Source organism: Cynocephalus volans, chromosome 9 (assembly GCF_027409185.1).
Source record: "Cynocephalus volans isolate mCynVol1 chromosome 9, mCynVol1.pri, whole genome shotgun sequence".
Lineage (NCBI taxonomy): Eukaryota > Metazoa > Chordata > Mammalia > Dermoptera > Cynocephalidae > Cynocephalus > Cynocephalus volans.
Window position 1 is genome coordinate 69551245 of NC_084468.1, and position 26327 is coordinate 69577571.

At 38.6% G+C, this 26327-nt stretch overlaps 1 protein-coding gene across 1 annotated transcript; it reads left to right on the forward strand.

Annotated features, from left to right (window-relative positions):
- Window positions 1-2419: 2419 nt before the first annotated feature.
- Window positions 2420-24872, forward strand: BMP3 (bone morphogenetic protein 3). The gene is made up of 3 exons (XM_063107227.1): window positions 2420-2750; window positions 17348-18258; window positions 24681-24872. Exons 1-3 carry the CDS (start codon window positions 2420-2422, stop codon window positions 24870-24872), a joined length of 1434 nt encoding a protein of 477 aa, XP_062963297.1.
- Window positions 24873-26327: the final 1455 nt, after the last annotated feature.

A 26327-nucleotide genomic window follows, 5' to 3' on the forward strand; every position in this document is an offset into this window, starting at 1 on the left:
AGAGGATGAACTTTTGTCAGTGAGATCTGGGGCTGGGGAAGACCCAGGACTATATATTTAAAGGTCAGATGTGACCACCAAAATGACAAGAGTAAAGAAGAATTTTCTTCTTAATTTGGCATTCTCCCAGGGCAGAGTATGAACATGTGAGGAACGCTAGAATCAGGCCTAGAAAGAGAAGGAACCTCAGGGAACTGAGAGAGAACAGAAAGGAGAGGGAAAACAACCAAGATTCACAGGGAAAAATCAAAGAGAATGAGAGTTTCCAGGGCCTATTGAATTTTGCAATTAGGTCTTCATTATTAATCACAAAAGCTATTATGTTCTTTATGCCAGGCAAAGATCACACACGTGATCTCATTTAATCCTCACAACCATTCTTGAACTATGTGTTATTATCTGCAGAACAGTTCCCGAGGTGGCTAAGGGCAAAATCCAAACCACAGTGGGTTGAGAAGTGCCTGACTGGGGAGAATGTAGTCTGCATTTGGGATAAATTTGGGATAAAAAGGGATTGAGCCTTTACTAAAAGCTAGTCAGTGTGCCAGTCACTTTAGCACTGCTTTCTAATGTCATCCAAATAAAACTCTAAAAGGAATGTGTTGTTATTCACCATCAAAGAAGAAACTGAGATTTGGAGACTCAATGTGACCCCCGAGCCTATTTTCTTTTTAATAAGTCCCAAATGCCCCACCGAAGAAACAGATAGTTGCAATAGATATTAACTGAGGGTTTCAATGCACCTGGCCAGGAACGGTGCTAAGAACATTTACAGGCATTATACATCGAAACTTCACTTTACATGTTAGTTTCATTATTCATAATGTGGTGATCCTGGGCCTGAGCCCAGAAGTCAGACTCCCTGAGACTGGAGCTCAGCTCTGCCACCTTCTATGTGTCCTTTTGCCTCAGTTTCCTTGTTGTGGAATGGGGGCTTTGTTGTGAAAATTCTGTGACGATAATACATGTGAAACCTAAAGAAAAATGAGTGCCTAGGACATAAGTGTGGGGTAAAATGTTAACTAGTAGCTTAACCTCCATTTTACAGCCAAGAAAAGAAAGAATTAGGAAGGACAAGAGAACTAGAAACTCTAAGAGAATGCCCTGGACTCCCGTGTCTTCCTGAAGCTCTGTGTTTCACCATCAGTGCACCATCCTGCACAGAAACCTCCCCAGGGGCCGTAGCGGGTGGTGATGGGGTTGTGGTGTGTTTGCTTGTTTATTTACTTGTTTTTAATATGGGATTGACTTGCACATATTTTTTCCCCCTGGGGGGAGATGAAGACGCGGGAAAGAGGGAAGCTGTCATGGGCGAGGTCTCAGGAAGGCAGGAAGCGATGGCAACCGGGCACAGGTGTGGGGATCCGCAGCCGTGGTCAGGAAAGGCCCAGGGAAGGAAGCGAGGACGGTGTTCACATAGAGATTTTGTTTGGAGTCAGAAGAGAAAAAAGCCAGGAAGAAGCTCTTCTATTTTCCTTTGCCCACTTGTTATCCAGGATATAGCCACTGTTCTTGAAGAGATTAAAAATAATAATAATACCCCGTCTTTCCTACTCTTTCTTTCTTCCTCGATCTTCCTCTCCTTTCCCCCTCCTCTCAGCCACTCCGACCCCTACTTCCTCTTCTCTCCCTCCCCCTGCTGGTTCGCTGGTTACTTCCCCCCTCGCTTCTCTCCCTGCTATTGCCGGGTAAGAGCTGCCTACCAGGGCGAGGGTGAGGGCGAGATTGGCTGCGGACTGTACAGATCAGCCAGGGAACGCGCTCGCGCTCTCTCGCGCTCTCTCTCTCTCTCTCTCTCTCTCTCTCTCTCTCTCTCTCTCTCTCTCTCTCTCTCTCTCTCTCTCTCTCTCTCTCTCTCACACACACACACACACACACACACACACGCACACACACACACCCCTCTGACACACACACACACACACAGACACACACGCACTCAAACAAAACTCGGACCGGCCGCTCCACGGCTCCTCCAATCCCTGGAGGAGCGAGCGCCTCCAGACCGCTGCGCGCACCCCCGATCGGGCACGGCGCCCAACCCAGCGCTAGTCTTCGTCCCCAGCGCGGCCGCTTCGGCCGGGTGTTCCCGAAAATAAAGCGGGGAGGGAGGGTAGAGACAGATCCTGAAAACACCCGGGCCACACACGCCGCGATCTACTGCTCTTTCTCAGCGTCCAAGTGGAGACGGCGCCTGCAGCGCTCTGCGCCTGTGGGGTCCGCGCAGCTGCCGGGGAAGAGCCCACCTGTCGGTCCACGGTCGGCCAGCGCAGGAAGCGGGGCTTGCTACCGTCCTGTTACGGCAGCGTCCGGGGCTCCGAGCGCCCTCGCCCCAGCTGGTTAGGAGTGCGGGCCCCTCGCACCTTCGCAGTGTCCCCCTGCCACTCAGGGAGCGGACGCGTCGCACCGGGACTTCGCCATGGCTGGGGCGCGCAGGCTGCTGCTGCTGCTCTATCTGTGGCTGAGCTGCTTCTGCGTGAGTCTGGCGCAGGGAGAAAGATTGAAGCAGCATTTCCCTGAGCTCCGCCAAGCTGTAACAGGCGGCCGCACGGCAGGTGGCCTGGGTCCGGAGCTGCAGCCGCACGACAAGGTGTCGGAGCACATGCTGCGGCTCTATGACAGATACAGCGGCGGCGGCAAGGTCCAGGCGGCGCGGACGCCAGGCTCCCGGGAGCAGGGCTCGCAGCCAGCGCGTCCCCAGCCCCTCCGCGAAGGCAACACGGTTCGCAGCTTTCGAGCCGGAGCGGCAGGTGAGTGCCCGAGGTGAGACCCCCGTCCCGCGGCCCCGCCCCAGCTTCCTCCCAGGACCCCCACAGCTTCCTTGTCTGTCCCCTATTCGGTGGTGCTACCCAGGGACCTTTCCCCACTCTCCGCAGCCGCTCTCCGGGCCACTCCGTCCTATCACACCGCGCATTTCACCAGCAGCGTCCCGGGTAAGCCCAGTTTTAGAGTCCAAAGTGAGAGAGAAGTGGAGAGAAGGGCGCAGAGCAGTGGAGGGGGTCAGCTGGAAGAGCTGCGTAGACGGGCGACACCCAACGCTCAGCGGAGCCCTCTGCCCTGGATGCCTGGAGCACTTCTGGGGTACCTTACACTGGTGATTCCTAAAACGGTCAGCGGAAATTCCCTTGGGCTGGGCTTTAGCGATGTTTACCAAGAGGCAGATACCATTTTATGCCAACAACAGGGCCCTGGAGAGAAGTCACACTTGAACTAGTCGTCTTCCTCTCGCTCTTTAGTCGCTTCTCCAGATCTTGCGCCCCCTCTTAACCCGCGCCCTGTGTATTTGACACTTTCTACTTGATAGTCCCTTGGTGGCAACCACACAAACAAAACCAGGTGCTTGGGTGTTTCGATTATTTAAAACCCATCTGGGCAAATAGGGGTTGTACCATTCACCCTGGGAGGAGTTCGGGGAGAGCGGGGAGGGAGCAGCCGTGGATGTAAACATCTCTTGGAATCAGCCGATGAAAATCTGCTCATCCCATTTTCAACACAGATCACTGCGGACTGAAATTCATGGCTTTACAGGGGTTCTCCTAGCCCCTGTGGTGAAGCAAACAACTTACGCTAACAGCCTTCCTCCTCTGTGCTAACAGCTTCAGGGAAAGTTTCCTGGACACTAACTGTGTTTATATGCTTTGAGGATGCACCAGGCTTTTTTCTTCACTACATTCATGATAAAGGGAAATGTAACTGCAAAGCTTGTCTTCAGTGAACCAGTGAAAAATAGCCAAAGGTCTTCAAGGAAGGAGGCCATGCCTCAATACTCTATCAATTCTGTCAGAATCACTAGAAAGAAATCTTCCCAAACTTTGATATGTAAGACTCCTAGGAGGGGGAAAAAAAAAAAAGGAAAACTAAAGCATCCATCAAGGAAAGCCCTAGGTTGACACTGTAAATACACTCTAGAGCTCATAGGCATGATGACATTTACAATAAATGTGAATTATGCTTTCTAATGCAGCAGTCTTTAGTTAGAGTCTGAGCTGAACCAGATTTCACTTTCTTCTTAAAACCATGAGCATGATCTGTAAGAAGCTGGCCTTCCGCTAAGGGAACAGAAACCTGCTCTGCGTTATCCACAGCATCCCAGCCACTTGAGGAGGCCGTCCTGACAGCTGGCCACACCAGTGAATTCTCTGTTTACTTTAGTGCAACTCTGAGGGCAGAGCTCAATGAAGGAGCAGTGTAGGAGTAGCAAGGATTGGAAGGAAGTTGGGTGGGCAAGGCAGGTGGCAATAATGAAGATGTTCAGGTCACTCTTACCTTGATATTCATTTTCTTGGTTATTTTCCTAGAGAATAGCTAAGGCACCTAAGGGATAAACAGTATTTTTTTGTATCAACATGTTTTATTTCTTAGTATAAACCACAAGGTTTGGAGGTAGAATTTGAGTTTGTGTTATTCACACATAGTGTGTAGCTTTTTGTTTGTTCTAGGCTGAGAGAACCATGACTCAAGTACCATGTACTTTTTGGCTTCAGCTCATTCCACGCACTATGATTTCAGAATGTCCCTTATCAGCCTTACTAAAGTCTTATACCATCAAATGATAAACTCTGATACGGAGGCCAGACGTTCCTTTGAAATGATGAATTGCAGCTTGAAGCATATATACAAGGCTGTGTGCCCTGATAAGAAAAGTAATCCCTTTAGCATCCTAGAGACTGTCTTAATGACTTATTCATCAAATGTAGACACTGGTTTTTGTGAAAGCTTGAGTGTCATGTTACCTCACTGGAGACTCCCAGAAAGGTGGTTCGTGTTGGACCACTTCCAAGAGTGTTTAGTTACTAACACACTAAAAAGACCTTATTATAAGGCAGTTCTGGCTCTAATAAGGAAGGTACTAAGGTTTTCATGGGTGTCCCTCTTGCTTCATTCATATCAGCATTTCCATAACACCCTTCACCTTGTGACATATGTTCTGATGTAAGTGAAAGATGCTGTCTGCATTAATAAATTTGATATGTTTTTCCAGTTCAAGGAGTTTAAGGTTTACAACATATGGACTTCTCTATACCAAAGATGTTACAGACTTTATTTTATATTTTATTTTATTTATTTATTTTGGCAGCTGGCTGATATGGGAAATGTTACAGATTTTAATAGAAGGTCAGGTGGTGTGCTGTATATATGGGTGGCTGCTGATCCAGCAGACTTTCTGAGTGCTTATTCAGGCTGAGTTATAGCAGCTATTTGCTACTTGGAACATACCTGATTAAAATTATTTATTGTTCTAAACCTAGAATATCTTTGGTTGAAATTTAGCTGCTGTGGTCTCCCTCTGATTACTTTCTACTTAAACCATTACTTGATGGTGGGTGGCATCTATCCTAAATACACTTTTGCTAACCCCTTTTCTCCTCCCTCAATGCTATGCAGTTGGTATGCCAAAACCATAAGTTTGGAGCACTTATAAGTTTTTTAGTGATGTGTAAGGGTTTACATAAAGATAGGTTTTATCTTTCTCTTTGTAAAAGGTAATTTACCAAATTATTGATGAAAGAGAAGTTCAGCCTTATAAAAACACACCATGTTGAAGGAAGACAGAAGGATGTGAAATCAGCTTTTATTTTAATCTTGGTTCAAGTTGTCCTTGGGTACTATGTGATAAGAGAAAAATATTTTACATAAGGTTTTCTCCTGTCTTGATCTTTTAAGACAGATGATTTATGTTAATTACTTTCTCATCATTCCCATAGTCGCTTAATCTTATTTTTTCTTAATCGTAAATGTAACCTGTTCAGGAAAACCGATTAAAACACGTCTTCTTATTAGGAAACTATCACTACTTATGACATACAACTACAATTGATTACATTTCAGTGATTATGTGTCACTTTTTTTAAAAAATCACACATATTTCATAGATAAAAGAAAATTGAGGAAATCCAGACCCATAAGTGAATATTTTCTTTCAAAGAGGAAATGGCGATTCTTTCCTACTATGACCAAAAAAAAAAAGAAAAAGCTGAAAAATAAAAAGTTATCATTTTGACATGTTTCTGAAGTTCAAGGCTAAAATATAAGGGTTTGGGAAAGATGGTATATAATTAAAGGCTGAGTGATTGCTCTAACAGGAGCCATTCCTGTAAAATACATGGACCAGTGAGAAAGCTCATGTTTAATGGGTTTGATAGAAAGGGACTATAATAACTTTATTAAAACATACTTACCTTGAAATACCTGATACCTAGAAACTAGGCTTGAAATTAAAGAGCACTTGATGTTTTTATTTAAAGGACAATAGTATATCTGCCGAGGAGGGGCAGTATGTGCAGCTGCTTTGAATTATACACGACTTTGAATACATGATAGCCTTTAATGAAGTTTTTACTGTAATACGCAAGACAGCATTACAATCTCTGACATTTAAAAATCCGTAGTACTATGAATTCTTGATTATCCATGCTAATAGAAAAAAGAAAAAGAATGAAAATAAAAAATAATTTAAATTTAGCTCTGTAGTATTGGTAGACATACTCAAAAGAACCAAAAGACCATGGGGGTCAATTAAAAAATCCCCTAAGCAGATAATTCACTCAAAGAACATTTGTACATTTAAATATATATACATTATTAAGAATGAATTAAGAGGTTTACATTTTAGCTCAACAGTGGAAGTACATAAGTACTTGATTGATGATTTCAGAATTTTCTAAAAATTAAATAGGAAGATGAATGTCAATTCTGCTTTTAAGCATATTTGCATAGAATTTTGTATTTGGGAAAGGCATCGAAGAAAACAAGTCCAACTTCTTTCTTTAATGGGGCCAGAAATCGGCATCATGATGTATTCGCCAGATGAGTTTCAGATATACTGAGCTCATCTCAAACTCTATTATTTCTAATAGCCTGATCTAATTTTTGAGGAGAAAATTTTGCAAGAAGAGGTCTTTGGAAGTTGTTAACCAGTGTTACATAAAATTGAGTTCCATGGTCAAATAAATTGGGAAGAAGTCATCAGTTTTCTTTGCTGTGGGACCTTTCAGGGCCTTTAAATGTAACTAGCCCCCTTAAGAGAGGAACAGTTTCTCCTAGAGAGAACATTTTAAAGAACTGTGGTTTTCAGATGCCTAGCTGGGGAAACACTGTTTCTAAGCCTTCCTAATTTAGCAGGAAAGAGGATATGCAATATTCAGAGTGAATACCACAACCCTCTCCTTCCTCATTTCCCATTTAGTACCTATTTCAGGATGTTTACTTATATTATTACCTTTTGGACTTGGGTCCAATTGGCATCGTACCATCTTCCTACTTTTATGTTATAAACTTCGCTGAATATAATTTTAGAGTTTCTGTTATTAATTATCATTTTCTCTGTTTCTTTATGAGTTCTCCTTTATAGTTCTTCTTCTATAAGACTAACATTTATTATTTCATATCAGGCACTACGTTTTAAAAAGAAAAGCTCCTTTATTTGAGGAAAGATTCACTATGGATCATAATATCACTTTGTTAATGTTTTATTACCATTAATGTCTTGATGAAAGATACATTTACTCAAGATGTCTATGAAATCCCTCATATAATCCCCAATATTTGTTGTACTTAATAGATATAATAAAAATCATACCTATCAAAAACTCATGAAAATTATTAAGCAACTTGGCATATATTTTCTATTGGCTAGTCAGGGTTTTTGTGCTACAATATCAGAACTTGTCTCCCCAAATTTTGATGGTTTTTCCATCTGTTAAATTTGTGTATCCTAGTAATTAGTGCCTCAATAACTTTGTTTTGGTGGCAGTAATGGGAAGAAGTTTGGCATCACAAATAGTCTCAGCTTGAGCTTTCCTATGTCAAGTTTCAATTGAATGAATTTTTATAATTATGTTGTAATCCATGATAAGTCCATGAAAATAGAATTTTTAATGGAAATTTTGACATAGTATTAATCAAGTGACAAAAGTATGCCAGGATATTACCTACTATGGACAGTAGTAAATGATAGCGATGTAACCGAAGAGTCTTCATATATAGAATGTATTTAGCAACCAATAAAATTGCTAGTCTAGTTACATGTTAGTAGTGGTTGTGTCTTAGCATATTGGCATACATAGGAGTAGTCCTGAGAACACACATTTTCAGGGATAATATTTTTAAAGGCATAGATTTCTCTTTATTTAAGACATCAGCAAGTATGTTATATAGTCAAATGACTATGGTGTGTTCATCGACTCCTTCAGTAATTTACCTTCCCTTAAGATCTATCTTCTCATGGCAACATAACCCTGGTAAATGCAGTATGTTGACTGGATTTGGGCAGAGAATAAATAAAAATGTTCAGACAAAATGATCCACTGCATTACCCTCTTCAGTTAGTTCTTACTTTAACTAAGTAAGGCACTCTTAAATATTCCATTTATAAAAATAGTGAAATCCTGTCATTTGCAGCAACATCACAAAAGAGCCTGTAGGACATTATGTTAAGTGAAATGTCAGGCACAGAAGGATAAATACCACATGTTCTCACTCATGTGGAAGCTAAAAAAGTTGATCTCATAGAAGCAGAGAGTAGAAATGTGGTTTACTAGAAGCTGGGAAGGGGGGCAGAGGGTGGGCTAGGAAGAAGTTACTTAAAAGATTTAAAGTTACAGTTAGATAGGGGGAATAAGTTATAGAAACTATAGGAGAACTATAGGAGACTATAGAAACTATAGGAGAACATAACTATAGAAACTATAGGAGAACATAACACTATAGGAGAACTATAGTAAACAATAATTCATTGTATTTTTTTAAATAGTTAAAGGAGAGAATTTTGAATATAATCAACAAAGAAATAATAAAGATTTAAGGTGAGAGATATGCTAACTACCCTGATTTGATCATTACATATTTTATGCATGTATTAAAATATCATACTGTATCCCTTAAATATGTACAATTATGTGTGAATTAAAAAATTAATTAGTTAAAAATATTCCTTTTATAAAATAGTTACATCCAATACTTTTAGAAATGCAAGGGTTTTTGCCCAGTTATGCAGTTAGAACAACTGAGGTCCAACATACTTTTTTTTTCAAAGAAACGTTTAATTTAATTGTATGGAATTAATCTAAAGACTGAATTGAGTTTATTCCTGCACTTATGTGTGGGTTAAGATGGATGGTTGTCAAGTAGAGAAAAGATTGCTAGAGTTTGATTTTTTCTATTACCTAAGGCTGAGAATTAAGAGATGTAAATTCTAATTTTGGCTGAACCGCTATTTAGTAAAGTCATCTAATATTGCTATTCTCGGTTTCTTCATCTATCAAATGGATTAAATCATACCTCCTGTGTCTGTGTCACAGAAAAATGGTGACACTCAACTGAGAAAGTGAAGATGCATTAAAAGTTTAGAAGCCCTGTATAAATGAGCTATTCTTAATACTCTTAATAGTTTAATAGATGAGATTGTCTCCCTCTAGCTTCCCACAAAGCCTTAAGTGTATCTCAAATTTTGATAATATGTATTTGTTTGTAGCATGAGGGATGTTTGGGTAATAACGTAAACATGAAGAGATGGTAGTCCTCTTGTAATACAATCTACTTACTATATCCTAGACCTACATTCACCAAGTTACTCTTTCTATCCTGACCCTGGTGGCTGAGTGGATCAGGCTTGCACTTTTGCATAGAAATTTTTTGAAGTTAGTTGTTCTCAAAGGATGGTCCTTGGATTAGCAGCACCAACATCCCCAGAACCTTGTTAGAAATTCTCCAGCCCACCGCACACGTTCTGAATCAAACTCTGGGGGTGGGGTTCAGAAATCTGTGTTTTAACAGGCCATCCAGGTGATTCTGATCCATATTTGAGAAACACTGCTCTAAGCTCATGTCCCTAAAGTTTTGAGTATTTTATATCGTAACCAGCACCTGAAATCCAGGGTTTATTAAAGTGCTATTCCTGATCTCATTTGGCCCTTTGAGTGAGCCTCTCCATGGCTTTATTAACTTATATAATGGTAAGCTTCTTTTGCTTTGGAAGGTATATTACTATCTTTATGACAATTTCTGCCCTGGAGAAGGCTTTAAAGTATGTTAATCAAGACTGATTACCCTTCTCTCACAGCTGCAGAGAGTTTGTGACGTAATAGATTTGTTAGGAAGTTGTCTTGAATGGGGACCTACAAAGCAAGTCTCTTGACAGCAGGAGTCTCATTTCATCCTATATTCCAAAGACCTGGCATAGTTTGCCATATAGTTTGCATTCAGGAAAAATACTGCACTTGAGTTGAATTAGATGTTCAATAGACAAGAAGAGATAGTAGAAGAGCTATCAGCCAGGCAAAGTATCGTTTAGGAGCAAACTTGCCTTGAAAGACTTTCCCATGGGGCACTTTACCATTTATATATTAAATGGCAATATTATTCTACGTCATATACAACAGTTATAATAATACTTTCTAATGAACTGAAGGGAAACACCATCTAGTACTTATATCCAAGAAGGGCTTTGGCTGACTTTGGGGACATGAACCTACACGAAAGTTTTTTTCACTTTGGTATTAAGTAGGAAACACTTTTGAAACTGGTAAGTTTACACAGTTTTTCATTCAACAATCTAACACATATTTTTCAGGATATAAATGCTCCAGACTGTGTGAAGTACTAGGAATCCAAAGATTTATATGACATAGGTCTGCCCTCCAAGAGCTCACAGTCTAGGAATGCCCTTGAGTGGAGGCTAAGAGTAGATAAACTGATTAATTAACATTTTTGCTATTCTAGAAAAACATACATTATATCATCTTTGGCCATGTTTTCACTTTGGACATAGAGAATGGTTGTTTTGAGATCTCATACAACTCAGTCATTCAACTGGGACTCTGCAAGAAAAAATTCTATGACTTTGTGTTCTGTTTAGAAACTCTTCATCTTGCCTGTGCCTGAAAGTTGAAGGCAGCATAGAGAAACTGCTGTCTTGACTAAGTAATCAGCAGCAAATAGTGACTACAGGTGTATGTGACCCTGTCCTAGGCACCCCTGGCATTTCTAGCAGCTGTATTTTGTTTGGAGAAAGAAGGGTTGGGGCAGGGGGGGTTGTTCTTAGTTACATATTTCCTGTATGACTGAAATGTTTTCTCTGCTTCCTAGGGATTTAACTAATCATCAAGATTTAATTTAGTCTATTTGTTTTAAAATCAGACTTTATATAGAAAGCTTTCCATTGTGTGTTCTAATTCCCTTTGAAAACGTTCTGTGTGGGCCAGCACAAAGGTGAAATTCCCCTTACCACTCCCTGGATCTTGCCACGGCTACTCCTGGAGCTTTTCTTTCATAGAAGTATCTACTGAGTACTGCTTAAGGGTCAAGCCTATGTTAGGGGCCGAAGACTCTGAAATAACGCAGGACCTTGTCTTTAAAGAGTTTGTGGTCTTCAGAAGGAGCCAACAGTATAATGAAAATGGTAATAGAGGCAGGGTCCTAACCAAGGGAATGGGTTGTCAGGACAAGCTTGTCTACAGGGGTGGTGCCTCACCTTTGCCTTAAAACACAAATCTGGATTATCATGAGAAAAAGCATGAGTAAAGGCATCTCAGAGAGAAGCAGCAGCAGATGCGGTCTCAACAAGTGTGGAAGAGATAACTTCCTCAGAAACTCACCTGACTTCTAAACCCTTTTCAATTTGCAGATATTACTACTCTAGAAAATTCAAAATATGTGATTATAACGCCAATGCCAAATGCTAACTAAACTGCAGTAGATATATTCCCAGCAAGGAAAATCCAGGCTTGTTCTAGTGCCCGCCAACAGTAAAAGAGCACCACCTATTGGTAGCTATATTTTGGTATCAGAAATATTTCTTTCGGAAGAGCTAGAAACAAAGCCTGTTGTAGTTAAACTGCAAGGGATCTGAGAAGTTCTCTGGTTCACATTTCACACCCTACCCTACCATAAAGGAATCCTCCTGTAATAGTCTTGACTTGTGACCAGTTTTTTCCAGTACCGCAGATAGGTCTCAACTAAGTCAGAGTTAGAAAGTCATAACTTATATTGGCCTGGATTCAGCACCACTAAATTACTACCTTTAGGACTTTATTCTCATCTTTGACACTGGAAAGAAAAACTCTGATCTCTCTGAAGTCCTCAAGTACCTGAAAATAATTCTCACATCATTGCTAAATCTTTTTTTTCTTCCACCAGGCCATGTACTCTTATTTATTCAACTAAAACTTAAAGAGATAGTTTCTAGACCTCTTAGCATCTTGGTTACTTTCCTATTTGCTCTCTCCTGTATCAATAAACTAGTAAAATGAGAACACCCAGAATGAGGCATGCAACTGTAGTTATATGTAGATTGGTATAGCATACAGTGAATATTTCCGAGTACCCAATACTATCCACAGCCTAAAAATGCATAAGCTATTTTTTGTAGTCTGATAAAACCCACTCTTGTGTTTTATATTATTATTTTATCAACTTGTTCTCATTAATCAGAAAGTATACCTCAAGTTTGATTCAATAATTCCAAATAGATAAGTATTTGAATATTTCAGAAGAATAGAAAAAGTGAACACTAAAGCATGTTTTATTCACTGATATTTTAACATAGATATTTATGTGCATAATAAATCTGTACTACAACTCACAGGGAGGAGAGAAACCTAACGCAAAACTCCTGTTCTTAAGTATGGGAAGATACTCGTTTGAAAAGTTAAATTAATATAAAATATAAAAAATAAAAGAACATGAAAGTAATTGAGTAGATATTACTATCATGTATTTCTAAATGCAGTAAGATATTTATCTCATTCTTATTTATTCCTCTATACTCATTTGCTCAGCTCCATACAACTTTCTTATACTGTTTTTTGTCCATTGTAAATGCTCAGTAAATATTGTTGGGTTGCTTTGTGGGGAAGAGCATTGACTTATACACAAATTAAATGCTTGAAGATCAAGCACTTAGTTAACTTAAAATAAATATGGATTAGAGAAGCCAAAGAGTGCTCTGTGGAATGGTTGACACTTCAAGCTTATGCCTAAAAAAAATAATAATAATAATACAAGAGAGAGATTATCTAAAATAGGCAGATTCAACCTGGGTGGAAATAACAAAAGCAAAAACACTAGGTACCAGGTACTGGGTATAGCATAACACCTTCAGTTAGCAACTAAATGGAAGCTGTCCATTCCTTTTCTGAACTTGAGTGGCTAAACACTTGTTAGGACTTCAAATAACTAGGTTAATCTGGAGCATTTTTATTATTTCTGTTCAAAAATTGGCAATATTCTTTATGCAAAAGCTTCTAAATATACAGCATTGCATAATGCTAGAACACGTTCCTTCCATTCCTCCTCAACATTCCCTTCTCCCTTTATCTTTAAAAGTCTGGTTTAAAGTCACCACTTCACTGTATGTCCCTCTGCCCCTACCTGGGCAAAGTTAATTGTTCATTCTTTTGCTCCAAGATCATATTTAACATCTTGGACAGCTGCTATCATGATCATGGCATAGCTACCTGAATATTGCTCATGCATCCTTTTCCCCATCACAGTGTCAACAGGAGTGTCTATTCGTGAAGCCCTGTGATTCAGCCCAGGGTCCAGCACCTAGTAGGTGTTCAATTAATATTTGTTACCGTAAAACGTTTGTTTGCTTTGGCCTCTGTTCTTTGCTGGTTGTAGTATGTTTATGTGTGTAATACACAAATAACTCAATTGAAGCTATGTATATAATGTCTGTTATAAGGCAGTGATGCTAAACTTTCCATTTCGCTCTATTTTAGAACAGTTTGTTGGTCTTAGACTTTTCATTGCAGATTGAAACGATTATCTATAGCTAGAGGAAAAGTTAAAAAGTAATCACCAAAATTATCTTCATCTAATATGTTCTTCATAAAGAAAGAATGTTACATTTTGAGAAGGGAATCTTTTGCCTAATTTACTATTTCATTGCACACTCATATTTAGAAAAATCCTAATTCTCTACTGCATTTGGAAAAAAATGCCTTTTTTTTTCCTGTTGGAATATATGACTACAAAACTAGTGGTTGTTCTAGATCACCACTGCACGATAGAAATTTAATGCAAACCACAAATGTGAGCCACATATATAATTTAAAAATTTCAGTAGCCACATTAAAAATGTGAAAGGCAACAGGTGAAATTAATTTTAATAAAATATCACATTGAACCCAATATATCAAATATTATCATTTTAACACATATTCAGTATAAAATATATTAACGTGAAATTTGCATTCAGTTTTGTATTAAGTCTTCAAAATTCTGTATGTATTTATACTTCCAGCACATCTCAATTTGAATTTAAGTGGCTAGGCGTTGTCATACTGGACACTACAGTTACGGTTAGTTAACCTTTGAGTTAACTAACCTTTCCTATGTGCTTTACCTGCATTCTTTCAATTAATCCTCACAACAATAATGCAATTGATATTACTGGGCCCATTTTACAGATGAGCAAACTGAGATTTAAAGAGTTTAGGTTATTTTCCTGAGGACCACTACTGGATGTAGTGGAACTGGGACTGGGCCATAGGCTTTGACTTCAAAATAATGCACTGAATTAAAATGAAAGCAATCAGAAGAGGCAGTAGGACAGATTCAGAGACTTTTCTGAGGTGTTGCTTATTAGACTTTTCTGAGGTAGGCTACTTAACAGCAGGTCATAAGGTGACTGAAAACATGTTTTAAAGAAGGAACCATCTTGAAGCAAAATGTGGGGAAAAGGGGCAGAACTAGTTTACCCATTAAGATGCTGCCACCCATATACCACGGAGTTCATTTATTCCCTGCCAGAATGTTTGTTTGGCAAACATTTGATTGCCACATACTTAGAACAGAGTGACTTCTCTTCCTTGCATTTTAAATTTCCATCTGCTACATGAAGTTTGGGTAAAAGTGTATGCTATGATGACTGGTGTGAATTAAGGCTAGAGTCTCAGAACAACCCTGATGCCATGGCTTTGTTATAAAAGTCTGTAAAATATTATGCTGGTGTCATGGATTATACAAATGTGCACAAATGGAAGTTTCCTCCTTTTCCTTCACACAATGTTAAAAATGAGTAAAATATGTTTTCCATCACACTTCCCTTGTGCTTGGGGACTCAATGAACTCATTTTAAGTTTCCACATCTTTATAAAAATGTTTTGTTTTGACTGAAACATGTTTTTGATCAAGAACATAATTTCACGATTGCGTGTGTGTTTCTGAAACAAATATGTATATGGAACAAGTGCATGGAGAGGGCTTAGGCTCTGGTGACCCATGCCAGGATTGGAGATCTCACCTCAGTTTTACTGATAACCTCCTAGATGATCTTAAGAGAAGTAGCCAACTTCTGCCTTGCTAATCCATCTCCTGTTCTCTTACTCTCAGTCCTGGATTTGGAGAATTGGAAATACAATTGAACCATTTCAATCACTTTTGTTGAGCTATAACTTTTAATACATGTAATGTCAGAAACTTCAGACAAGCCCCACAACAGCATTATTTTTTGGACATCTTTGAATCTGTGGCTCATTTTTTTCAGATATATTTTGCGATTATTGAGATATATTGTTCTGCTTACCCAACCCTTACTCTACATCTTACACTTTTTAAGGCAGGTAGAAGAAGATATAATCCCCATAATACTGTTAATATCAGAACTAAAAACAATAATAATTTATATTTAAGAAATACCTACTAGACCCTTTATGAACGGCGTGGCACACATCTCATTTAATTCTTATGGCATGTGAGGTAGGTAATATTTCATTTTATGAAGGGAACATTAGCTTGCACAGAGCTATGGAGTTAATAAGTAGATGGGCCAGTACTTGAATCAAGGCAAGTCTAATTCTAAACCCTATGCTTATGACCAGTAGGCTATACATGCTTCAGACAAGAAGCTGCTATAATACTTTAAAATTTTTATAGGGAATAGGTTTCAGTAGTTTCCCGCTCTCAGCTCTCATCCCATTAAGTTAACTACTGTGTTAGAATTTTCACACATTTATGGTGCTTCAGTGAAGTGCAAATTAGTAAAAAATGGCTTTAATCTTTTTCTGGCTTTTAAAATAACTCCTGTTTACTCTCCTTTTTTTCCTTTCCAGGAACTCTCAAAAACAAGAGACTACATAATTTTGTTGTTTTCTTTTTTCTTTTCCTTTTTTTAATTGAAGTTAAAGTCATCACATAACATAAAATGAGCTATTTTGAAGTAAACTATACAGTGGTAATTAACACTGTCACAATGCTGTGCAACCACAAAGTCTATCTCATTCCAAAGTATTTCCTCCATTCCAGAGTAAAATCCTGTAACCATTGAGGATTTTTCCTCAGTTCCCCCTGCCTCTAGTTGCTGGTAAACACCAATCTGTAACTATCTCTATGTATTTAACTATTCTGGATATTCCATATAAATGGAATCAAACAATATGTGACTTTTTGTGTCTGGCTTCCACTAAGCATAATGTTTTCAAGGTTCATCCACACCGTAGCATGTATCAGTACTTCCTTTCTTTTCATGGCAGAATAATATTCCATTGTATAGGTATACCACAATTTCTTTATCCACTCTTCCACTGATGGTCATTTGAACAGTTTCTACTTTTTGGCTATTGTGAATAGTGTTGTTATTAATGTGTGCTTACTCAAGTACCAGTTTTTAATTCTTTGGGATATATCCTTAGGAGTGCAATTGCTGGATGATATGGTAATTTCATGTTTAGCTTTTTAAAGAACTGCCAAACTGGTTTCCGTAGCAGCTGAACTATTTTACATTCCCTCCAGTGATGCAAGATGGTTCCACTTTCTCCACATCCTCACTTTCTTTTGTTTTTTGTTAGAGCCATCCTAATGTGTGTCAAGTAGTACTTCATTGTGGTTTTAATTTGTTTCCCTAATGAGTAATGATGTTCAGCACCTTTCTATGTGTTTGTTGGCCATTTGTATACCTTCTTTGAAAAAAATATCTATTCAAGTACTTTACCCATTTTTCATTGATTTGTTTCCCTGTTTGTTGTTGAGTTGTAACTATTACTTATATATTGTGAAAACTAGATTTATCAGGTATATAATTTGCAAATATTTCCACTTTCTTGATAATGTCCTTTGATGCACAAAAGTTTTTTAATTTTAGTGAAGTCCAGTTTATTTTTTTAATTTATCTATTTTTTTGATGTATCTATTTTTTTTTCTTTTGTTGCTTGCACTTTTGGTGTTATGTCTAAGAATTCATGGCCAAATCCAAGGTCATGAAGATTTGCCCCTATGTTTTGTTCTAATAATTTTATGGTTTTAGCTCTTATGTTTAGGTCACTGTTTCATTTTGAGTTAATTTTTGTATATGGTGTGAGGTAGGGGTCTTGATTATTTTAGTTTACTCTCTCTTTTTCCTTCCTAGGAACCCTAGCAAGCAAGGGACTGCATATTTTTAATGTGACTTCTCTAACCAAGTCTGAAAATATTTTGTCTGCCACACTGTACTTCTATATTGGAGAGCTAGTGAACATCAGCCTGAGTTGTTTAATGTCCCGAGGATGCTCACATCATACTCAGAGGAAACACATTCAGATAGACCTCTCTGCATGGACCCTCAAATCCAGCAGAAACCAAAGTCAACTCCTGGGTCATCTGTCAGTAGATGTAACCAAACCCAATCGAGACATCACATCCTGGCTATCTAAAGACATCACTCAACTCTTAAGGAAGGCCAAGGAAAATGAGGAGTTCCTCATAGGATTTAACATTACCTCCAAAGGACACCAGCTGCCAAAGAGGATGTTACCTTTTCTGGAACCTTATATCTTGGTATATGCCAATGATGCTGCCATTTCTGAGCCAGAAAGTGTGGTATCTAGCTTACAGGGACACCGGAATTTCCCCACTGGAGCTGTGCCCAAACTGGATAGCCACATCAGAGCTGCTCTTTCTGTTGAACGGAGGAAGAAGCGCTCTACTGGGGTCTTGCTGCCTCTGCAGAACAATGAGCTTCCTGGGGCAGAATATCAGTATAAGGAGGATGGGGTATGGGAGGAGAGAAAGCCTTACAAGACCCTTCAGACTCAGTCCCCTGAGAAAAGTAAGAGCAAAAAGAAACAGAGAAAGGGACCTCACCAGAAGAGCCAGACGCTCCAGTTTGATGAACAGACCCTGAAGAAGGCAAGAAGAAAGCAATGGATTGAACCTCGGAATTGTGCTAGAAGATATCTTAAAGTAGACTTTGCGGATATTGGCTGGAGTGAATGGATTATCTCCCCCAAGTCCTTTGATGCTTATTATTGCTCCGGAGCATGCCAATTCCCCATGCCAAAGGTAGCCATTGTTCTTTGTCCTGTACTTACTTCCTATTTCCATAGGGTGGAAACACACGCTAAGTTGAGTATGTGTCTTCATTTACAAAATCCATCTGGATCCATATTTACTACATTCTCAAGTATAATAGGTAATATGGGTATGCTTGATTTTTCTTTAATGGTTGTTAAATAACATGAAGTCAGAATTGGTATGAAGAAGGATATGAGGAAAAAATGTTGTGTAAAATATGCTTTTTGTGTTGCTTCCAAACATGGCACATATTCAGCTGTGTGGTCATGTGTGAGTCTGCACCAGCCCACAATAAGCAAGCCCCAGATGGGAGAAGGCTGATCTTTGAGGGGGTATTCAGGGAATGAATGAATGTCATGGGAACAAAGGGAAGGGTTAATGGGATTGACGCCCTGATGCAGAACATTTTTTGATAAATAGTCTCTTGTGAGATGAGTTGTCCCCACGGAAGTCAGGATCAGGGTTGGGCCAGGTAAACTGGCCTTGTAAAATCCACCAGATGCTTATTTCATTTGCTTCCCTGCTAAACATCAAAAAGAAAGGCAAGAAAGGATACAATGGCCTGTAAACTTCTTCCAAGTCCCATTTCAATCTGTCAGAGCTTACCTGTGTCTGTTCCAAAATCAGTAGGGACTATACTTTATCATGTCAGTACTCAGTGTCCTGACAGATACATCTTTCAGAAGTGTCTCCAACCCCACCTCTATCTTGCACAGCAAGTCCAAGTGGCTGCTCTCTTTGAATTTAGAGTGGAAATAGTACACTCTATAGTAACATAGAGTGGTACCCTCGGCCTTCAGTTAAACTTATTGCTGCACTTCCATTCTTGGCTTGTAACAGTTTGAATCTATTATGCAATAAAAAGCAGCTCAAAGAACAGAATTCAGAGGAAGAAGGGAGTTTTTTTGCCAAAGTTGAAGTGAATCAATTTTTGCTATCGTATAATAATGGACAGAAAAAATTTGCCTCCAAGAGTGACCAATTTCTGCTTACAGGTCTTTAAAATAGCATTTTCGTGTTCTCATCTTGTGATCATTGGTATGCCAAGAGTAAGTAACACACACATAACAGCAAAGGCCCAACTGCCTGAAGCCAGGGCAGCCTCAGGGCCAGAAACTTGATTGAAATATTTATTTCATTTTCTTAGTAGAATGCCTCAGAAAGATGAGCTTTCTATGTTTTCTAAGACCTTGTCTTTCCCAAGGATTTTGGATGATTTTATGTTTTGTAAACCCAAACACAAAGTAAGGATGATGTATATCTATAATTATATAAACAACCTCACCTTGTTTAATAGTTACAAAGAGCATTTCCCTGATCAAACTCATTCAGCTGAGATAACACTTAAAAACACATACCCAACAAAGATGACAAATGTAACAAGCAGTGATGAATCTTTATCTGACACTGTGGCTTGCCTTGTGGCATTGTGAGGCAAGAATGGATTCAAAATCTGTCTTTAAACCCAGGATGACTGATTTTAGGTGGGTCCCAGACTCTTCCAAATAATCCCCCTCATTCTCATAAACTGTACTTTCTTCTGCGTAGCCTGGGGAAGGAGTTTTTCTCTTCCCTCCTGACTCCAACTGTCAGGACCCAGCAGGTCATGATAATGTGGACATAGTTGGTTTGCTTTTCAACCCCAGCTCTGGAGAACTGGCTTGGTCTTCATCCCTCCACAAGCACTCCCTACTTGTCCCCCTCACCTGTTGGTTCTACTTGCTTTTACTGTTTGAAAGCTTGCTGATGCTTGAAAGAGCTTCACCGTGGTTCTCAGTGATCTAAAGAATAATAATTTTAAAACTAATTAGGGATAATTTAACAATAGCAGAGATAAATTTGAGGAGAGAAGTATGTTAGTGTAGCAGAATAATTAAATGTACATTCTTGGTCATAGCAGAGCTTCTTAAACTCAATATGCCTGCAAATTGCCAGCAATCTTTTTAATACGTAGGTTCTGATCCAGTGGACATGTGAGCAAAGCCTAAGATTCTGCATATCTAACAAGCTCCTAGGTGATACTGATGCTGCTGATCCACAAATTGCACTTTGAGTAGCAAAATCGAGAGTCAAATCCTTTTGGCTTCGGTCTTGGTTCCACCACTTACCAGCTATGGTTCTTTGGAGAAATTACTCAAACTGTCTACCTATTAATTTTATCATCTTTGAAATGTGTAAAATAGTATATAATAAAATTAATAGTACCTACATAATAAAAATAGTGGAAAAATGAGATAGTAGAGCACATTGCACATAGTAGGTACTCAATAAATGTTTGCTATTGATATTATTATTAGTGGTCATTGCTGAGAATGAGGAGAATAGAAAATTAAATGTAGGAGGCTGAAGAAAGACTACACAGGGACAGGGATCAAGAGAATAAAAGTTGTAAGGCAAGAAAAAGTTTTCTAAATGTTTCTAGTCCCTTTTCAAACATCACAAAATAGGATTCTCCTTGTAAGTTCGACAACTGATGAGCTCTTCCAGCGGGGGTTTCTTTGGAGAGTAATAGAATCAGGAGAGCATCAGTTGCAGCAACTGAACTCATAATATTTGTCAGAACTTGGAATAGCATCAGAACTCCAGAGAGACATAACAGGGATAAGCGTGGAGTTTTCTCTCTGAGCTTGGGATTTCCTTTTGCCAAGTTGAGAGTGGAAGTTTGGCTGTTACACAGAGTTCTCAATCTCTCATCACTTTGTGTGGATCTGCTTGAATTTTAAAGCTTTCTAGTGGTTTCCTTTAAGACTTCCAGGCTTTGTATCTTTCAAGTGGCACAGTAACCAAAAGGATGGGAAACATGAGGCAATATGAAGTTGCTACATCAGGGTTAATTAATGAACATCACTGTTATCAGCACAATGTCCAATATGACAACCAGAGTGAACCATTTAGATAAAAATAGAGTCCAAGCAACAGAGGAAAATAAAGGTCTCTGACCATATCAGTACAACACATGCGGAATAACTGAGACGCCAAAGAACTTTCAGACTTTAAATATACATTTTGCCCCAGAGAAAAGTTCTCCCAGACCAGACTCCTCTGTTGACCCTCCTTTCATTCGGCCTCCTGAGCGAAAGCCTGCTCTATGTGGCGGGACTGTTTGTCTGCAAAAGTCGACAACCTGTTCTGTAATTCAGAACAGCTGTGTTCTGCCTTTCCCAAATTCCAGGCTTTGCCCTTTCACTGATTCCAATTAGATAGTTTCTGGGCTATCACACCCATGTGGGCTGGACTAGGAGAGCGTGGAGCAAAACCCTATGGCCCGGGTCAGGAATGAAGGCTCTTAGCTGATGACATACTCTCCCCTGCTAATGCATTTGTAATCAAATTCAACTCGAGGACATCATACACAGCTTGGCAGGTGCAGGCCCGACCACTATAGATTTCATTCACAGACACGGCAGTTTGAATTTTTCTGATTTCCAGCTCCTACAGCCAATCTGCTCTCTGAGGGAGAGACTCTTGGAATTCTGCCAAACGATGAAAAATACCCAGATAGCTAGAGCTGAGTTCTCTTCCTTTGCCTCCCCTCACCACCTTAGCAGAGATGGAAAACAGAAATTTCAGAAGAAAATGATTGAGCCATTGTTGTTGATAGAGATCCAAAAGAACCAACAAGGATTAAAGGAATAAAGTTATTTTTGTAAGAAATTGTATAAAAGCTCGGGGTAGCAAAAATACAGAATTAGATGGAAAGATCTAAGCACTTTGAACCAAGTATCCCATATAAAGAAAAAATTCGTATTTAATGAGTTCAAAATGATACACCCTCAATTTCCTGAATTTTCCAACTCTAATCTCTGGTTGTGAAGGTGAAATCTAAAAAAATTCCAAATCTTGATGTACTGAGTTACCTAAGCAAAAATTTACCTAAACTGATGTTGAAGTTATGTTTCATCCTCTTAAAAAGAGAGACTGGTGAGGGGAATAGCACAGATTTGCATTTGTGATTGATATATTTCTTAAGCTCAGTAAAGAGAGTCATGAGAAACATGATCTGAACTCAAAAACAAACAAAAATTATGGACTGGCAATATGCTTCACACCAGCAAATCACTGCATGGATCTTTTGTGCATGACATAACTATTTCTGTAATGGCAGCTTGATCAGAGGATTCCTTAGTGAGGAAAAAAAGGGGAAACTCCCTAGTAATGTGAGAGGTTCTTCGTAAGACACACCAACCCAGAATCAAGGGCTTGTGCCTGAATTCCGGTGAGCCCACTAGAGACTACTCATATACTCATAGTTTCTGCATCTATCATTTCTGAGTTGGAGCTTAAAAAAAATTTAAAAGGACAGGAATTTTCCTAGGAAACACCCATGAATATTTTCCATATCGACACCAGGTCATTTGCACAGAACCTTTTATTTTTGTCGATGGGAATTATTTCCACAGAAATAGGTAAAATGGAGAATATGCTATTTCTTATATTTTATTCATTTAACAAGAATTTATTCTGTGCCTAGAGTGTACACTGTTGTAGGTACTGAGGAATAGCAACGCACAGCAGTATTTATTGCCCCAGACCTCATCTAATTAAGTAGATCCACTTCATATAAAATTTAAATATGACAGGAGTCATTAAACATTAAAATAACAGAATAATGTCAGAAAATCCATGTTAAAAAGAAATCCTTTGGGGCCTTATGACAAGCAGTTTGGATGATTGAGTCTTAAAAGTAACTTTAAATCAATAGAGACAAGGATGGCTGCAAAAAGTTTTCTTTAGAAATTACCCGTACTGGTGAAATAACCAGCAATGGCTATTGACCTCGATTTTACAAGATCAATTGCAGTTTGTGTATGTTACACATATTTTATTGATGATTTAGGGCATACAATATGCAAACTAGAACTGCATGGACTTCCTTTCCTTAAGGAGAGAATACCCTGAATTACAATTAATTAAAACTAACTAATTGAAAGTTAACTATTCTTTTTAAAATATATTTAAAGTCTCTAGGAAGAAAGAGTAAAAACAATTGCTTGTCATAGACTAATTTTTTAATGATTTATACCTATTCACAATAAAGGTGAAGTTTAATGTAAGGATAATTTTTTTTTTCATTGAAATTGAAAGATGGGATGAGACAAATCAGACTTGCCCTTTCTCTTCCAAAAAAGAATTCTTTTTTTTTTTTACAGTATGTAATGCTTTCTATATTATTTTCTTCTCCCTTGGCTTGCATGTACCTTTAACCTTTTAGCTTGTTCCAGTTTCCCATGCTGGGAGTTTTAGGACTTTGAAATTGAAATATGAATTCGCTGGGGCAGGGTTGCATCTGAGACATGAGGCACAAGGCTTAAAATCCTAAAATTAAAAATTCGGAGTTTTGATCTAAATCCTACTTGGTCTCTGGCAAACTAGTTTCACCTGCCTAAAAGAGATATTGGGGAGAACTGATGTTGAAAAGTATTGCATCTCCTATGAAGTTCATCTCACCACTCTAGCAATACCTAACATTCTGGGCTTGCAAAAGTGACTGTCCCTTCAATGCTTTTAGGTAGAGCAGAGTTGTATGGGGACCTCTAAATAAAACCACGTTTCACATAGATGTTAATGGTCTCATTTCTCATTTTCTCAGGTAAGAGTTTTACCCAGGCTTCTTTGGTCAAACTTCTGGCATCCATGGGATTGGGATAGGCCCCTAGGATATTCCAACAGGACACGGCCCATTCTTAGACCACACGCTACTGTTTGTCTAAACCCATGGAGCAACAGTGACCTCCAGTGGCCAATAGTGTGGTCCTCTTAACCCCAGTTTCCGCTTCTAAGGAAAGCTGAATACATAGTAAAATAGTGACCATCCAATTCATCCTCTTGTCAGCCATTAAATAAACAAATCAGTGCCCCTCTGTCTTAGTTTTATTTTAACAACAATGCATAAATATCACCGTAGCAGCGGCAGTAATGTGTCTCTGTTAAATAGGATACTTGTTAGAGTTCTTTATAATTAATACAGGGTCAAGAACAAACCATTTTTATGCAATCCTGTTATCGAAAACATCCTAGAATGTATTGATTCCATATTTTGGGACTGAGATGTTTAAAATTAAACAATTCTTTTTGAGAGAACTGGGTTCAAATCCTTACTCTACCACTTACTAGTTATTTGACCTTAGACATATCATTTAAGCTTTTTGAGTCTTTGTAAAATGTAAGAAATGATAGTTTTGCTGTAAGGATTAGGGATACTACATGCCTGGAATGTAGCAGGCACTTAATAAACAATGACCATTGTGGTGATGGTGCTATAAGAGATTGGGCTGAATATATAACAATGCCAGAGCTTTATTAAGCTGTTGAAACAAATTCATTCTGTAAGCATTTTATTTGATGAGGAGTGAGTACTGGAAAAGCAGTTCCATCTAACGTATGTGTCCTTCTCTCATTTCTTTTTCTAGTCTTTGAAGCCATCAAATCATGCTACCATCCAGAGTATAGTGAGAGCTGTTGGGGTTGTTCCTGGGATTCCTGAGCCTTGCTGTGTACCAGAAAAGATGTCCTCACTCAGTATCTTGTTCTTTGATGAAAATAAGAATGTAGTGCTTAAAGTCTATCCTAACATGACAGTAGAGTCTTGTGCTTGCAGATAACCTGGCAAAGAACTCATCTGAATGCTTACTTCAGTCATTAGTTTATTTTTATGGACTTTTTTTTTTTCTTTTTTTTTTTTTGCACTGCCAATGCATTTTGTTCCAAAAGATTGTTTTATAGTCAAAAGAGAAATAGACTGAAGATTTCCACCAAGGAAAACTGGACTGTATTTGTTTTTGAATGTAACTAAAAGCAAGATTTTAGTAAATATGGACATCGATTTCTTTTTTTTTTTAATCACTCAAGAAAAATTATCACTCAAACTTTTTTTAGAACTGCTAGAGAACACACATTTATTTTTGTAATGGGCTTTGAAAGTAGATTGGGAAAACAGCAATAGCTTATCATTTATCTCTACTCATCTAATGACTAAAGGGAATATTTAGAGAGTCATTTCGTATTTTGAAGTAGGCTTATTGCCTTAGATTTCTGAGCAACTGAGCAAGTGCTAAATAATCCAGTCAAGTTTGATGTTTATCTTAAAAGTCTTTGAGACTCTTGTTTATCCTTGTTTTTCCTTCACAAGTCATCATGAGAGTTGAGCAGAGCGTGTGCTGGGTGCTAGTGTATACGTATGCGTGTTCACGTGCCGGGTGCCTTTGCCCTTTGTAGGAAGGTTTGCTTTATATGGTTTTATAATTCAGTCTACGTACGATTCTTTGGGTTTTTTAAAATTTCATGTTCTAGCAAGCACTATTCATTTATGACAACTTTAGCAAAAATAATAGAATGAAACAAGAGCATGCACAGAGAGTTACCACTTGATCCAGCCATTAAATTGGAAATACAGTTGTTTTCATTTCACTACCTCCCAGAAAAGGCAATCAGCAATCCAGTTTTTGAAGACACAGATGCAATTCCTCTCTGTACTTCTTTTTCACACATACTTGCAATTATTCTTCTAGAATAAATTCAGATTCCTTCCTAAAACCATTAACTCTTTAGTTCTCTTGATATGCTTCTGCTTCCTATGAAATTATCAATAGGTGTTGAGGATCAAAAACTAATGGAATATTGGAGATCTCTTTAAATGACCAATTTAATCACAGTCACATATTGAATATCATCCTTCAGCCACATTCAGGTCCAGGCATTTTTTACATAGATCAAGGCTTTTGGCTCAATCATGGAATATACACTGTAGTAAAACTCACTGCAAATTATCCACAAGGAAAGGGAACTAAACACAGATACTTTGTTTTTTTCAATTTTCATGTCATAAATATCTCCTCCTATACTTTTGTTCTTAAGAATTGTTTCAAAATCTTCCCCTTACTGTATTTACTTGTGTGACGGACATGTTTTCAGGTCATGGGTTGTTATTGATGTTATTTCTGTGGTTAATCCTTAGCTTAGTTCGGTCTCACCTGATAATTAGAAACAACTAAGCCATTTCAGATGCTCTGCAGTACCAGAAGACATGGAGCTCTCGTCTGTCTTTGCCTGTAGCTATC

Bases quoted from the DNA above. Each gene is read 5' to 3' on its own strand.
- BMP3 (XM_063107227.1), top strand. From the start codon at position 2,420: ATGGCTGGGGCGCGCAGGCTGCTGCTGCTGCTCTATCTGTGGCTGAGC. The intron at 2,751-17,347 runs GTGAGTGCCCGA...TTTCCTTCCTAG, and splicing joins CTTTCGAGCCGGAGCGGCAG to GAACCCTAGCAAGCAAGGGA. The intron at 18,259-24,680 runs GTAGCCATTGTT...TTCTTTTTCTAG, and splicing joins GCCAATTCCCCATGCCAAAG to TCTTTGAAGCCATCAAATCA.